At 45.5% G+C, this 14,352-nt stretch overlaps 1 protein-coding gene across 3 annotated transcripts in view; it reads left to right on the top strand.

The window, feature by feature from the left end:
• The first annotated feature begins 463 nt into the window (after window positions 1-463).
• LOC147625340 (uncharacterized) overlaps window positions 464-14,352 on the top strand; it is a 32,565-nt gene continuing 18,676 nt past the window's right edge. Inside the window, exons 1-3 of one of the 3 annotated variants that reach the window (XM_086818659.1) lie at window positions 464-625; window positions 821-1,207; window positions 1,474-1,702. In XM_086818659.1, the coding sequence (XP_086674785.1) occupies window positions 828-1,207; window positions 1,474-1,702 (609 nt within the window). In that variant the 5' untranslated portion in view covers window positions 464-625; window positions 821-827. Of the gene's footprint in view, window positions 636-820; window positions 1,208-1,473; window positions 1,703-14,352 lie in introns of all 3 variants that reach the window. The other 2 variants (XM_086818661.1, XM_086818660.1) reach the window with 2 other exon arrangements.

The following is a 14,352-nucleotide window of genomic DNA, read 5'->3' as shown; positions in this document are numbered from 1 at the left end:
TCACCTTGGCCTGAAGCTTGGCAGAGAGAACTCACGTTGCAGACTAGGAGAGAGAGAGAGAGAACTCGCGAAAGAACTCGCGCGGCAGAGAGAACTCGCGCAAGAGAAAGAGAAAGAGGTTTTTGTCACTTGCGAACAAGCTCACCTCAAAATTGCACTGCTCCCGTCCTCTGTCACCGCTCCCAAAAAAGAGCGATGAGCAAGAAGACGTGCAAATATAGTGTGAAATGGAAGCATCCAAAACGCGAATACTCTAAAAGAGCTTTTAAAACCTTACACTTCATTAACCCGCCATTGCGAAGAACCATATTCACTCTTGCTTCAGGTAATTAATTAATGTGTTTTAAAATTTGGTACCCATATTAACACAATTAAATCAAAAGATTGTTAACAAAAAAAAGTGTGTCCGTAACATATATAAAATAAATAAACATATATAATAGAAAGTGATCATGCTTCGTTCAGTTGCAGTTGTTGTTATCATAGTTTGGCTTAAAATAGCCTTTCGGTAAAGAAAGAAGGCGTGCAGGGATTATTCCATCGCGCACAGTTGCACGCCAGAACGCAGTTGTCCCCTGTTGAGCACTTTAAAGCTCTAATTGTCTGCGCGAGGAGTGTTCTGTAGGTGAACCACTGTGTGTGTTCTTCCTGCGTTTTAGAAACCCTAATTTTGATTGCATCGGAGGAGGAACGCTCAGATCTTTCTTATTGATATCTGACACAGAAGGAACTGTAACCTGGACAGACGAAACCCTATTTTTAATCCCCAAACCCATGATAAAAATCTTCAACCCTAATGTTTCTTCTTATTTTTCTGCAGGGTCGCTATGGGAGGAGGGGCGATGTTCCGGGGCATGGCGCGCCTAGTGGGGGCGGCGACAGTCGGTGCTGCGGCTGCGCCCGCTGCAGGGGCTTTTTGCCACGTACACTCCCCTGCATCTGCTTCCATGAGGCAGCAGGAGAGCCTCGCCTCTGTGCTGAATCTGTCCCAGAAAGAGGTCTGCAACGGAAACCCTAACCCTAAAGAGGTCCAGCCCTTGGTGGATGTGCGATTTGTCGATCAAGAGGAGTGGGAGTGCCCTCCTGCCTCTTCGGCTGAGAAGGAAGGAGGAGGAGGAGCAGCCCTGCGCCGGCTTGTGTTCGCCCCTCCGCCCACCGAAGAAGAGGTTGAAGAGGCTACCAAAGAGCTTCATGCTGCTCTTCACCTGTAAGTTTTCAGTCTTGTCTGCGACATTACTTCCTGTAGACAATTTTCTTTTTTTCTTTTTTGCAGTCTAATTTTTTCTTATGAAAAAAACAATTTCCACAATTTTCATGAAAAAAAAACGACGAGGTTGAATAAAGTGACGGGTGGATTAGCCCTTGGTGCAAAGCAATTTAAAATGGCCATGATATTCAGTTTTGGGTTGATAATGCTTACCAAATTTGTGTTAAGCTCACTCTTACATAATATACCTTCCCGATTTTGTGCAGCTCTATACCGGCTTCCGGTTTAACCCTAGAAGGGAACTCACCTGAACCTATGCCAGGAATAACAGCTCGTGAAGATAGTATGGATTTGATCCCAACAGCTTTCGACAAAGAAGTAATGGCCACCTCAACACCTTCTACCCTCCCGCTCAATCACCTGGGGATCCTCGCTACAGGAAGCAGCTCCGTAATGCAAGCATTTCAGCTCATGCAGACGAACCCACAGGTTCAGGTATGGCTTTCAAAAATTGAAAACTATGGCTTCATTAGGAATGTGGGTGGGTTTCTGTTTGGATTAGTTGAAGGCTTTTGTTTCCTTGCACCGTCTAGCTGGCTGCAAGTAAAGGGTGCCCTTGTGCATTAACAAGCCCTCATATCAGCATTGAGATTTAAGAGGTCATGGGGGATGTAACTACACCAGCTAGTTGGGCACCATCTTGTGAACAAGATGACGTCAACACTTTAAATGTAATAGCCACAATGCACAAAACAATTGAAAGATACATCACTGCACAAGATAATCTGCAAGAGACAAGCACTGCACAATACACCACCACTGGGGCTGTGAATGGGCTGACCCCCCTCAATACTGAAGTATATTATTGGAGTATTTAATCTGTAAAAAGTTCCAAGGACTTGCCAGCCAGATAATCTAATGCAATGCAAATATGAAGACAAATTACGCAAAAAAAAGTGTGTTGGAGTAGTTTGTTGATGCTTGACTTGTCAAATGAATCAAAGTAGCCTAGCCACCAGGCTCATACACTTGGAGGGAAGTGAACGCAAAATTGTCGTTTCGAGGCCATGCACAAACAAGTGCTCTCGTACTAGAGCCTTGCAGTGCAGAGTTCGTGGCTCAAGCCGCCCTTATGCAAGCACACAAACATGTACATGCACATGAACAGGTACAAGTACACAAATAGGTACTAGTACGTGGTTTCCAATAGCAAGTACTCGAACAAGTACATGCGGACACGAGTACATCTGGTGGGGTAGGTATTACTACGGTAGGTACTACTGTAAGTATAGCAGGTACATAGGTCTTCACAAGACCTTGCCCAGAGGATTATCTAACACAGAACCAGTGTTGATCAAGGTAGAGGACTTACTCGAGAAACCTAGCAAGGATTTTATAGGCTTGATGTTGAACGCATCATGTGATTGTGATAGATTGTGGCTAGCAACTCACACCCATTCGTAGGTTCGGTACCTTGAACCACCCCCGAGCTTGAGGTCATGTCCTATTGGGATTCAACTCTTGGAGGAGAGATGGATTGATAACAAGCAATTAGTTCTTTATAGTAAGTTTTGCAAGAGGAGTCTTACATTGGCTTAGATGAGAGATGCTATGGATGGATGTTCGGAATCTGAGGATTTGCTTACAGAAGCTTGTTCTCCTTGTGAAATCATGAGGATGTGAATTAAATTAAGGGAGGAAGTATGTTACGTCCCAACCGGCATAGGACTAGGTTGGGGAACACGTGGAATTAACACATGGAGCAACCGAAGATCAGGGTTAGGATTAGTTCACAATTAGGGTTAAGGATTAGCCAAGGGAGTGGGTACTTGGAGGGTTCACACGTAGGCTAAGGGCGTTAGCAAAAGGAGGTCTAGATTGGCCGTGGGATTGGAAATAATAGATTATAGCCATGAGCTAATAATAATAACTAGGGACTAATAATGGCTAAAAGCTTATAAATAATGCAGGAAAGCTTTAAAATAAAAGCACGCCACGAATAGCGAGGTTTTTACTATATAAGGGACCTACGGTCACTCATTAGACATGAGATCAAGGTGGTACTACCAAGGAAATGTGTAAGATCTCATGGCCATGGAGCTGTCAGCGAGGGTGGCTATGGCTTGGTGGTATGGGACGTGAGGTTGGGGTCATTGGTGATTGGCACGCTGGCGGCCATCTCCCATCAAATTATGCTTATGTCCCATGTGCTCGATAGATCCTACTTTTTTCTTCTCTAGTTATAGAGATAGTTTTTCCCCATGGTTGGAAGTTTTTCCCCATGTGCTTCCAGCCAGAGGAGGCTTGTGGGCGAGAAAGGGGCTGTTAGCAGCTCGCATGGGAACTGTGAGTCGCCGAGCATGCAAAATTTAACAGGACAAGGTCAGCTTTGGTAGCTGTTGATTGAATACGTTTCAAATTCATTGTTTGGTGTAGTAGAGATTATGGACTAGATGTGTTTCAAGTTCATTGTTCGAGGTTTTGAGATGTGATGTGTTCACAGTCCACCATTCAGGGGATAATGGATGCGGTTTGTCCGGTAGCTCATCATTTTGTCATCTTGGAGTTTTGCCACATTGGTGTAGGAATTTGGAGCCAAGAAGATTTCTTTGTTGTTTAGGGTGGCATTTTGTTTCGAGGAGCTAGGTTGGAGGTGCTCTTTCCAAGGTGTATCTGGCACTGCGCAATACTGGAGTGTCCATGGTTGTGTCTTCATCAGCTTATCTTCTTTAGACTTTTGCACACACTGAGTTGTAGATGGGGTGTTAGAATTTTGTGCATCTTTTTGTCATGTGCATCCATTAATCTCGATGCTCATAGACATGGATAGTCTCATTAGCAAATATATGGGCAGATTTAGGGGTAGATTTAGAGAAGATTTTGCAGCCCTACAGGCTCCTGGAAGTCCAAGACATAGTCCAATGGTTGGGACACCTTTTGGGCATAGTTTGGACACAAAATATGACTTTTTGGACAATGTTTTGTGGGAAAAATAGGCGAAACCGACTTGATTATGAATTCATACCTTTTTCCTATAAATAGGATCATTAGACATTCATTAGAATGATCTTCAAAGATCAAGAGGATCCATTTGTCAAAGTCTACAAGGCAACAAGGACATAGTTGTGGATCAACAAGAGCTTCTCTTGTCCGATTGCAAGTAGAGGGCTGCAAGGATCTTTGGTATGCATCATGAAGCTATCAATCAACAGGATCATTGTATATATAGCATGTTTTGGCAATATACAGTAGATTAGGTCTATCTCTCCTTCTCTTTTGTGTCTTTCCTAAACATAGGATTAGCGTTAATCTTCTTTGCTTAGCGTTAATCATGAACACGCTTCCGCAACGCATGTTACATTGGTAGCAGAGCTTAGGTCATCTTAGGACAGCCCTTAGCTTACGTTTTGTGCATGTTGAACTAGGGTTTGCGTTTTTGCTTTAAATTTGTGTTTTTTTCATCAGCTTTTTGCTCATTTTTAGCATAGTATAGTGCTAGAAAGTCTAGATTTCAGCCTAGCATGATCCAAGGGAGTTTGAAAAGCAGTAGAACTCTAGGGTGTGGGTTTTTGGACTGATTACCATAGAAAAAGCAGCAAAACATTATCATGAGTTCAGAGGCAATGGACGACGACTTTCTCAAGACTTTATCCAACGAAGAGTTACGGCATGTGTATGAGACTATGCAGAGTCGTTGGAGACGGGAAGATGAAGAACGATACAAAAGGGAACAAGAACGCCGGGTTTAGGCAACAACTCATAGAAGAGGACTGTCAGCAACGCGAGAAAGAAGCACATCAAGTAAAGCTTCAGGAATAGGCGCGTCAAGGAGAGCAAAGATGGGCACAACTCAAGGAGACATGGGCACAGTTCATGGCATCATCAACAAAGGCCAAGAAGGAATCACCTAGGGTTGTGAAGCAGCCCATGACCAAGAGCGTCTATCCAATGAAAAGAGAGCTTCTAAGACGAGTTCTCGGGAGATGTGATCACAGAAAGGGGTGTTTTCGAGGAGGTGCTATTACCCAAGATGCATGTGCCAGAACCGGAACCAGTATTAGAGCCAAAGCTAGAGCTAGAGGCTAAACTAGAACCAGAACCAAAACGGCAGATCGAGCAGGTGGATCTCTCCAAATCCTATCTGGAGGAGGATGAGGTCAACCCGATAGTTCCCAAGGAGGTGGATCTCTCCAAATCCTATTTGGAGGAGGATGAGGTCGTCTCGACAGTTTCAGAGGAGTTTTCAGAAGATCCAGAGATCGAGCCAGAGAACTTGAAGACCAAATCAGAGAGCTTAGGGATTGAGCCGATGGATATGAAGTGCAGTCTTCAATTGGACCGGAACAGAATTGGAGCAAAGGTGTATGGATTACTCGAGTGCTCCAAGCATGTGGCAACCTCTGTGCGGCGCTCAAGTCTTCTCCTACGGGCGTCTCTATGCGGCTCTCAAGTCTCTACTCGTCAACCCCATGCTTGACATTTTGGAGAGTGGTATACCATCTACTCGGAGCTGATGTTGCTCCAATGTTTTTATGTTTTTAGTATTCCATGACGAGTTTCCATGGACAGTTTTGTATATCACCCTAGTGAGAGAGCTATATTTATGTTTTCATTTTGTTTTATTTTCCATTCTATGATGAGATATGCCATGGACATTATTGCATCACTTTGGTCTCATAGGCCCATTGGGTCTTTAGTAGACGCTTAATATATTTCTTTCTCTCTCTCTCTCTCTCTCTCTCTCTCCCCCCCCCCGCACACGCTCAAGTCTCTCTCTCTCTCTCTCTCTCTCTCTCTCTCTCCCCCGCAAAATTGAAACTAAAGGTTGTATAGTATTAGTAAGTGCTTTAATGTTCATTGATGAATCTTCAAACTTCATATTTCAAAATTTAATGAGTAAACTATAAATTTTGTATATATACATATATATATATATACATATATATATATATACATATATATATATATATACATATATATAGGGACAGTGTTCACTACGTTTGGAATCTTTTCAGCACGTTTTCCAAACGTACTAAACGTATCGTTCACTATGTTTGGAACCACCTTGCAGCATAGGTGGAATACCTGGTTGAGGCATGAATCCTTGAGAGGGCACATGGGTTGGTAAACCACATGATACTCCGGATTGTTGGGTGGCACCGCAGTGCCAGAGGGCATAGGGCTAAGAGATACCTGGGATGGGTAGAACCCATGCGCAAGACCCAAAGGAGGTGCAGGCGGTGAGGACTGCACACCAACACTAGTAGGAAAAGCCATGGGTTGGGTGGGAGGGTTTTGTGCTTGAAGTCGAGTAGTATTCCATAACACATTAGGAGCAGGGACAGAAAGTGAACCAGAGGAGAAAACAATGTTACCTCCTCGAACACCAGGAGTCTGAGAGTGAATTGTACTCCTAGACCCTCCTCTGTTTGGGTTCACAAAATGCCACGGATCGAGGGTACTGTTTGTTGAACTTGTGCTATAGAAGAAGATACCCAAGTAGAGTTAGGAACATACGTACTAAAAGGCACATACGAACTTGACGCGGTCACCGGCAGGGTTGATGATAATGGATCTTCGAACGGCCGAGGAGGTACGTGTCCTTCCTGAGAAAAAGTCCCATACCAAAGTCCAGTTTGTTGGCTAGAATGAGAAGCAGGGCTCTCCAGATGAGGCTGAATACCTGGGTCCAATACAGGCACACTGGCATCCTCCTCTGGAAGTAACGGCTGATGAGCTCGGAGAAGGAAAACCATATGCCAAGGGTGTAGAGGGTGAGTAGGTAAAAATAGGGTGAGTAGGTAAAAATAGGCTGGTCGTCTCCCAATGAAAGACCTCGAACAGGGCTCTCCAGTGAATGAGGAGTCCCATCCTCCGTGTGATCTAAATCTGAATAAGGAGAATCAATATCTGGATGATCCTCTGGTATTGCGGGTAGACGGTCCGTGCTGTGTGTTCTCAAGGTCTTCAATCCTTTTGCTCACGATAGCTCTGCTACCATGTGAGGGCAAAAGAGACCAAAGGACCGAATATATGAGAGATCAGAGCAAATCACATAGCATGCAATGGGGATGTATATATAAACGATGAAATCCAGTACAGGAGCTCCATGTGAGACCCCGAAGGAGCAGAGAGGGCTGCTGTCCCAAAAACGCAGATAACAGTGCCGTAGTAAGCCTGATGTAAACTCCGATATATGCCTAATGTAGGGCTGATGTAAGGGCAGAAGTACTCCTGATGTAGAAACACTGAGATCAGTCCTGAAATAGGCGTTGATAGAAAACACAGAACAGTCCTCTGATGTGGGCGATGGAGAAAACCAGTAGACAGCCTTGGTGTAGGTGATGATAGAAAACGCAGAACAGTCCTCTGATGTGGGCAATGGAGAAAACCAGTAGACAGCCTTGAGGTAGGCGATGAGTCCTGCAGAGAAAGCAGCAGGTTGCACCAATCGTAGCCGACCTGCACCAGCAGCAGAGGAGGCGGCTTACACCTGTCGTAGGCGGCCTGATGATGCCTTAGAAGTTGGCGATGATAGAGGAGGTGCTCGCTTGCGTTGGTCGAATGAAGATGCCCTTCCTATATATAGGAAGGGAGGGTGCTGGTCGGCCAGCAAATAAAGGTATAATAAAAATAATCAAAATAACCCTTTTTGGGTTGGGTAAAGTCATAGTTGCCGGGCGTTTCAGAAACGGCAGGTATGAAACGGGTTTCATACGTTTTGAAACGTTTCATAAAAGGTAAGAAACGGGTACAAAAAGGTTTCATACAAAATAGAAAAAACATGTATATTTTTTACTTGAAATATACAAAAGAAAAAACTGTTGACATAACTTATAAGAGACCACATTGAATTCATTTGAATAAAAACAAATACATGTAAGATATGATGATATCACAAATCACGTGGGTGATCACTGATGACTAAACAGAAATCAAAAGGATCACCACGTGGGTGATGAGTCATGACTCAAAATCCAAGATCAAAATAAATAACATGTTCAAAGTTCAAACTAAATAACATGTCCAAATAAAATGATACTGGCAGCTGCTAGCTACTATCTGCATCCTCATGCTCATCCTCATCTGCATCTTCTGCCTCTTTAGCCTCACTCTCCAGGTCACTGCCGGTAGCCGAGTCCTCAAATGCCTCATCCTCTAGAGGTGCAGGTGCACCAGTAGTACTAGCCTCTCGAGAAGATCGTGTAGTGCGAGCCGGAGCCATGATCTCCTCATAGAGCATAGAATAGATGTCTCTCTCCTCCTGAGGAATGTCGGGAATCTCCTTGCACTTCATGATATCAATCTTATTTGGATTCACTTGGCGAGGCTCAATGGGATGACCCTTTTGTTCTAGCAATCGGAGATTGCAATGACAAAAGACAAGCCTCTCCAATTGTGCTGAGGAGAGTCTATTTCTCTTTTTCGTGTGAAAAAGAGCCCATGTACTCCAGTTTCTCTCACAAGGCCGTGAACTGCAATCCTGGGAGAGAACTCTCAATGCAATCCGTCTCTACATTGTACAAAAAAGAATGTTAAGTTAGAGTCAAAAAGAGAGTAGCATTTCACGTGGGTGATCACTGATGACTAAACAGAAATCAAAAGGATCACCACGTGGGTGATGAGTCATGACTCAAAATCCAAGATCAAAATAAATAACATGTTCAAAGTTCAAACTAAATAACATGTCCAAATAAAATGATACTGGCAGCTGCTAGCTACTATCTGCATCCTCATCTGCATCCTCATGCTCATCCTCATCTGCATCTTCTGCCTCTGTAGCCTCGCTCTCAAGGTCACTGCCGGTAGCCGAGTCCTCAAATGCCTCATCCTCTAGAGGTGCAGGTGCACCAGTAGTACTAGCCTCTCGAGAAGATCGTGTAGTGCGAGCCGGAGCCATGATCTCCTCATAGAGCATAGAATAGATGTCTCTCTCCTCCTGAGGAATGTCGGGAATCTCCTTGCACTTCATGATATCAATCTTATTTGGATTCACTTGGCGAGGCTCAATGGGATGACCCTTTTGTTCTAGCAATTGGAGATTGCAATGACAAAAGACAAGCCTCTCCAATTGTGCTGAGGAGAGTCTATTTCTCTTTTTCGTGTGAAAAAGAGCCCATGTACTCCAGTTTCTCTCACAAGGCCGTGAATTGCAATCCTGGGAGAGAACTCTCAATGCAATCCGTCTCTACATTGTACAAAAAAGAATGTTAAGTTAGAGTCAAAAAGAGAGTAGCATTTGAATGTAGATTTTGAAAGAGTAGGACTCGGGAGACAAAGATACAAGATTCAAGAATCAAGAAACCTTACCAAGTTGGGTGTCCCAATACCGTATTTCTCCCACCAAGACACTGGCTCCAACTGTGTCTCCCTGAGCAATGCAGTAGCTTGCCCAAACATATGGCTACCGTTGCGGTAAATGAGAAGCTCATCCTCGAGCTTTCTCATAAGCTGTATATCACCTCCCACTCCCACCAACTTGGTAATGTACTCGATCCATCCTGACTCTAGCTCCTCATTGAGGTATTGCTCCTCATTCCTCCAAAGGGGATGCAAAATGTGAGCAACAGCATGGATTGGCCTATGAAACCAATCCCAACGCCGATTCTAGATCTCCTTAATATCTTGAACTCTACATGTAACATGTGACATACATAAGAGATCAAGATTTATAAAATAACTTATAAGAAGACTCAAGAGAAAGACTCAAAGACTAAAGTTAAAGCCCAAGGGTGAGCACCTGTCACGCGACAAGGTAGTGAAATCATTGAGAGCTTCACCAATTCTGTCCATGAACTCATAAAGCGGCCCAATGGTACTTTGTCTGTGAGCCGAAGGACACTATACATGGGCTGAAGTGCCTTCACAAGTCCCTTTGCATCCTGCCACCAAGTATCTCTCATGACCATACGAGGAATGCTATAGACTTGGGCTCATCCTTGTCCTCCCATGCTGTCCATTCACAACACACAACAGTGCGTAATAAGCCATGTCGCACTCTCACTAGTCTCTCCACCACAATAAACATATAGAGTTTTGGAGTGCTTTAGAAGCTCAAGATCACTATTGGCCCTGTACATGCTCAAAACCTTTGGCCTCTTTGTGACAAAGTTCACCATGGTAGATGCAGCTGAAAATACATGGCTCACCCAATCAAGCTTCCCCACATCCTCAATCATCAAGTCAAGGCTGTGTGCTGCACAAGGTGTCCACACAATCTTGGGGAACTCCTCCTCTAACATCCTGCCCATGGATACACAATTGGACCCATTGTCTGTGATCACCTGCACAATGTTATCAGGCCCAATTTCATTGATTGCCTGGCGCATGTGGGACATAATGAACTCCCCTGTAACCACTATCCCTGGCACCGATGCATCTATGGCACGAATGAACATTGTGCCTTTGCAGGAGGACACAAGAATGTTGTACACATTTCTCTTCCGCACATCTGTCCATCCATCACAAAGCAAAGTACAACCATACTTTGCCCAAGTGGCCTTGAGAGGCTCCATCTCCATCTCCACAGCCAGTTGCTCCTTGCGAAGCTCAGTAGTGCGCAATGTCTCGTAGGAGGGGCCATCCCACTCACACCCAATGCGGGAGATAGCTCTCATTGCCTTCTTCCATGAGGAGTCCTGACAATGTGGAAGGATAATCCACATTGAATAAACAACTTCATCAACTCCCTCGTTGCCTCTTTCATTGCAGCCTTTTGCATCCCTGCCTGTACATGTCCTTTCTTGAACATTGGAAGACTAGTTCTTTTGGCTCGAGGTGCCGAGCTAGAACCACCTGCAACACCACCTGTAACCTCACCACTGGTATCTTCCTCTCTGATACTCAGATACTGCGAGTCCTCTTGGAGACACTTTGACGTGCTTCAGGCTCTCCCAGATTGGGAATATCCTCAAGGGGGATACCTAGTTGCATGGCCTTCCAAGCCTTGAGGCTATCATAGATTTCTTGTGGCACATGCTTACATGGCCCAATGCCGAAACCCTTTGTTTGTGACAAATGTGCCTTCAGCCTGGTGACACTGCCATGGTGCTTATCAGCACAAAAGTTGCATTTCCACTTTCCGGAGCCCGAGCCACCAGATCTAGACTTGAAGGTGACATTGTTCCAAAGAGAATCACCTGTTCGAGGCATCCTACAAGGCGGGGATAAACGCAGATTGTTGGCCCTGCAAGTGCGACACAGAACATAAACTAATCTCAATAGAGCAAGGGTGGACCGTGGAAGATATGCCATAAATATTGATGGAAGAGAAAAAAGTGTGCTGCTTTGTGAGTTGTGCAGAGAAAACCAACTTAAAGCAAAACATGACATTACCCCTTTGGAAGACCTCCACAAGGCCCAAGGACACGAAGGAGCAGGCGGGCCGACACAAGCGATGGAAGGAATCGAAGGATGGCACACAATCGGCAAACTCACAGGCGGCCGCCACTGGGAAGCGTGAATGAGTGCGCCATACGATTCACGAAAGGAAACGTTTTTTAAGGTTTTTAAAATATGCATGATGTATGAAACGCGTTTCATAAAGGACGAAACGTTTCGAAACATTTCGTACGTTTCGAACTTGTATGAAACGCGTTTCTATGCAACTGTGGGTAAAATACCCTTTTGGGTATGTTTTCACACAGAGTATCTGCTCCTTGGAGTTGGATTCGACTTGGAGTATGCACAGAGACACATGATTATGATCTGGACTTATGGGACTGTTTTGTCTCGCCCATTTTTTTTTTCTGGGGAAAAAGATCCTTCAATTAGTTAAAGAAAAAAACAGCCACAAAGGGCTAGATACAACCACAAAGGCCTACATACAAACTCGCCTCATTTAAGGGCGGGAATCAAATGATCATGAGGGGAAGAGATGCTCCTTCTCTTGCTGGCCGCTCTGTGAGGAGAAGGCTATCTCTGGGGGGGGAGGGGGACAACTACACAGGTGGTCTGTAATGCCAAATGGGGTCACCTCCTCTATATGTGAGGAACGAGCCGGGCCTCCAAAGTCGCAAGAAAGCTTCCCACCGCTTCCGCATGCAGGCTGAACCTCCCTGTAACTTTTTCCATTGACCGTGGAGGGTGTGAATGATATCAAGCCATATTCTCTTAATGGTCTCCGCTGGCGGAGTGTGGCGTCCGCAAAGGTGGCTGGCCTAAACATACACGCCTCCCATTGGATTTGCGTGTCCAGGCCATACAAAAACTGCCCTTTCTTGTTCGTATTAGATAAGCCTAATTGCAGACATAAAGTTAAAATTCTATTGGCAAACTGAAGGACTGGTTGCGCGTTCTGACGCGCTCCCCTGAACTCGTCTTCGAGTCGCTCAAGATAGTGGGGCGGTAGAAACCGCTGCTTAAGGTCGCGGACAAACTCGTCCCACACATAAGCTGCCATACTTGCTCTAGTGTGGGCATGAGTCCACTGAGTCCACCAAGGAATGGCCTCACCTTCCAAGTACCAACTGGCTAAGATCACTTTGTCCGTATTTGTTTTCCTAACTGCGGCAAAGTAAGCTTCAAATTGATGTAACCATGAATAAAGAGTTGTGGGATCGAGTTTACCATTATACTTACTAAAGTTCATTTTCTCGGGAAAATGATTCGAGGGCGCCGTAGGTGTCAATCTGGCGTCCAAGGCTTTGAGGTAACGCTCGTGTTCCACGCGTCGCATGGCTTTGTCTTCTCGTTGTCGGATCTCCAATGCACGCATCTGCAACTCAAGCAAAGAGCTTGGCTGCGGCTGTGAGCCCGCGAGAGGGTCCGTGTGTCGAGGATCTGGTATCTGGGATACGGAAGGAGAGGGAGGAGGAGATGGAAAATGCGACGCTGGAGAGTGGGTACGCTCCTCCAGAGCCAAGATCTGCGCCTTCTGCTCATCCAACTTGGCTGTCTGTTCTGCGATTGCTCGCATTATCTGCTGGAACATGTCTGTGACACTCAAGCCTGGTGCCCTAGCTGGGCTGCCTGGTGCGCTCTGGTCCCATGATTCTTGGTCTCTCTCGTCGTCGAAGCTCGCCATAGCAGGAAAATTGAAACCGATCCCGTCAAGTGGGAAAGACTCCGTTGGACACCCACACGCTTAATAGCACAACTTTAAAACCACAAATTTGAAATGGACAACTTAATACAACTTGAAATTGAAATGAAATGAAATGGAAAGATGGACACCAGCACTGGGGCCAGAACGGGCCGACCCCCCCCCCCCCCTCAATATATGATATATTTATTGGGAGTATTTAATGAATACAATGCTTCATGGGTTCCAAGAACCAGATAATGTCCATGTACATATGAAAACAGTACCAAACAAATAGGCTCGAAGTCGAATTTCGATGTAGAAGCTCGAAGCAGTACGACCACTAGTGTGGTCCAATCTCTACGGTCCTGTGCTTTCACTGGACTCCGCGGAGAGCGCCTCACTGGTGTTCCGAGACCACGCACAAACAGGCGCTCTCGTACTAACGCCTGGCTCTCCCGATCTCAGCACCTTTGGACCGAGGTTCTCCAATAGAGCTTGGACAACCCGGCACCGAACGGGTGTTGGCCGAGCGGGATGAATCCCTTATCAGATTTAAACATAAAATACTTTACTTAAATCTGAAATTCACTTACTTGTAGATGGTTGATAGAAAACCAATACTCGTGGAATGATGAAGCCACCCAGGAGATGCGAAGTCCCCTTGATGAAGACTCAGTCGCCTCGTGGTGAACCACCAAGGCAAGTACCACCGCAAGAAACCACAAAGGGCACAGCCGCCTGCTGTGAGAGAAGAAGCATCCACTTGCAAGGGAGGAGAGGCCAGGCTGCAGCGTAGAGGAACCGATTGGTTTGAAGAGGCAGCCGCCTATAGAAAGTGGGGCAATACTTGTTGGAAGACGGGTGCAACACGTGTAGATTTGCAGCCACCAAAGGCAGCACGCTGAGGTTCTGCAGGTTCTGCTGCCGCCTGTATGAAGTAGAAGCAGCCGCCTGTATGGGAGGTGTAAGCAGCCACCTGCAGTTAGCGCTGGCTGGAGGTACAGCTGCCTGTAGTAGAGCAGGCACAACCAGCAGCAGAGTATACAATTGCTAGTGGAAGAACATGCGCAGCCAGAGGGTATACTGTCGCCTGTAGGAGCAGAGGCAGCACGCTGCAGTT

This window comes from Cibotium barometz, chromosome 24, assembly GCF_041138505.1.
Source record: "Cibotium barometz isolate CiBa-2024 chromosome 24, ASM4113850v1, whole genome shotgun sequence".
NCBI classification, from domain to species: domain Eukaryota; kingdom Viridiplantae; phylum Streptophyta; class Polypodiopsida; order Cyatheales; family Cibotiaceae; genus Cibotium; species Cibotium barometz.
Note: the sequence above shows the minus strand (reverse complement) of the source record. Positions and strands in the feature narration are given on the sequence as shown.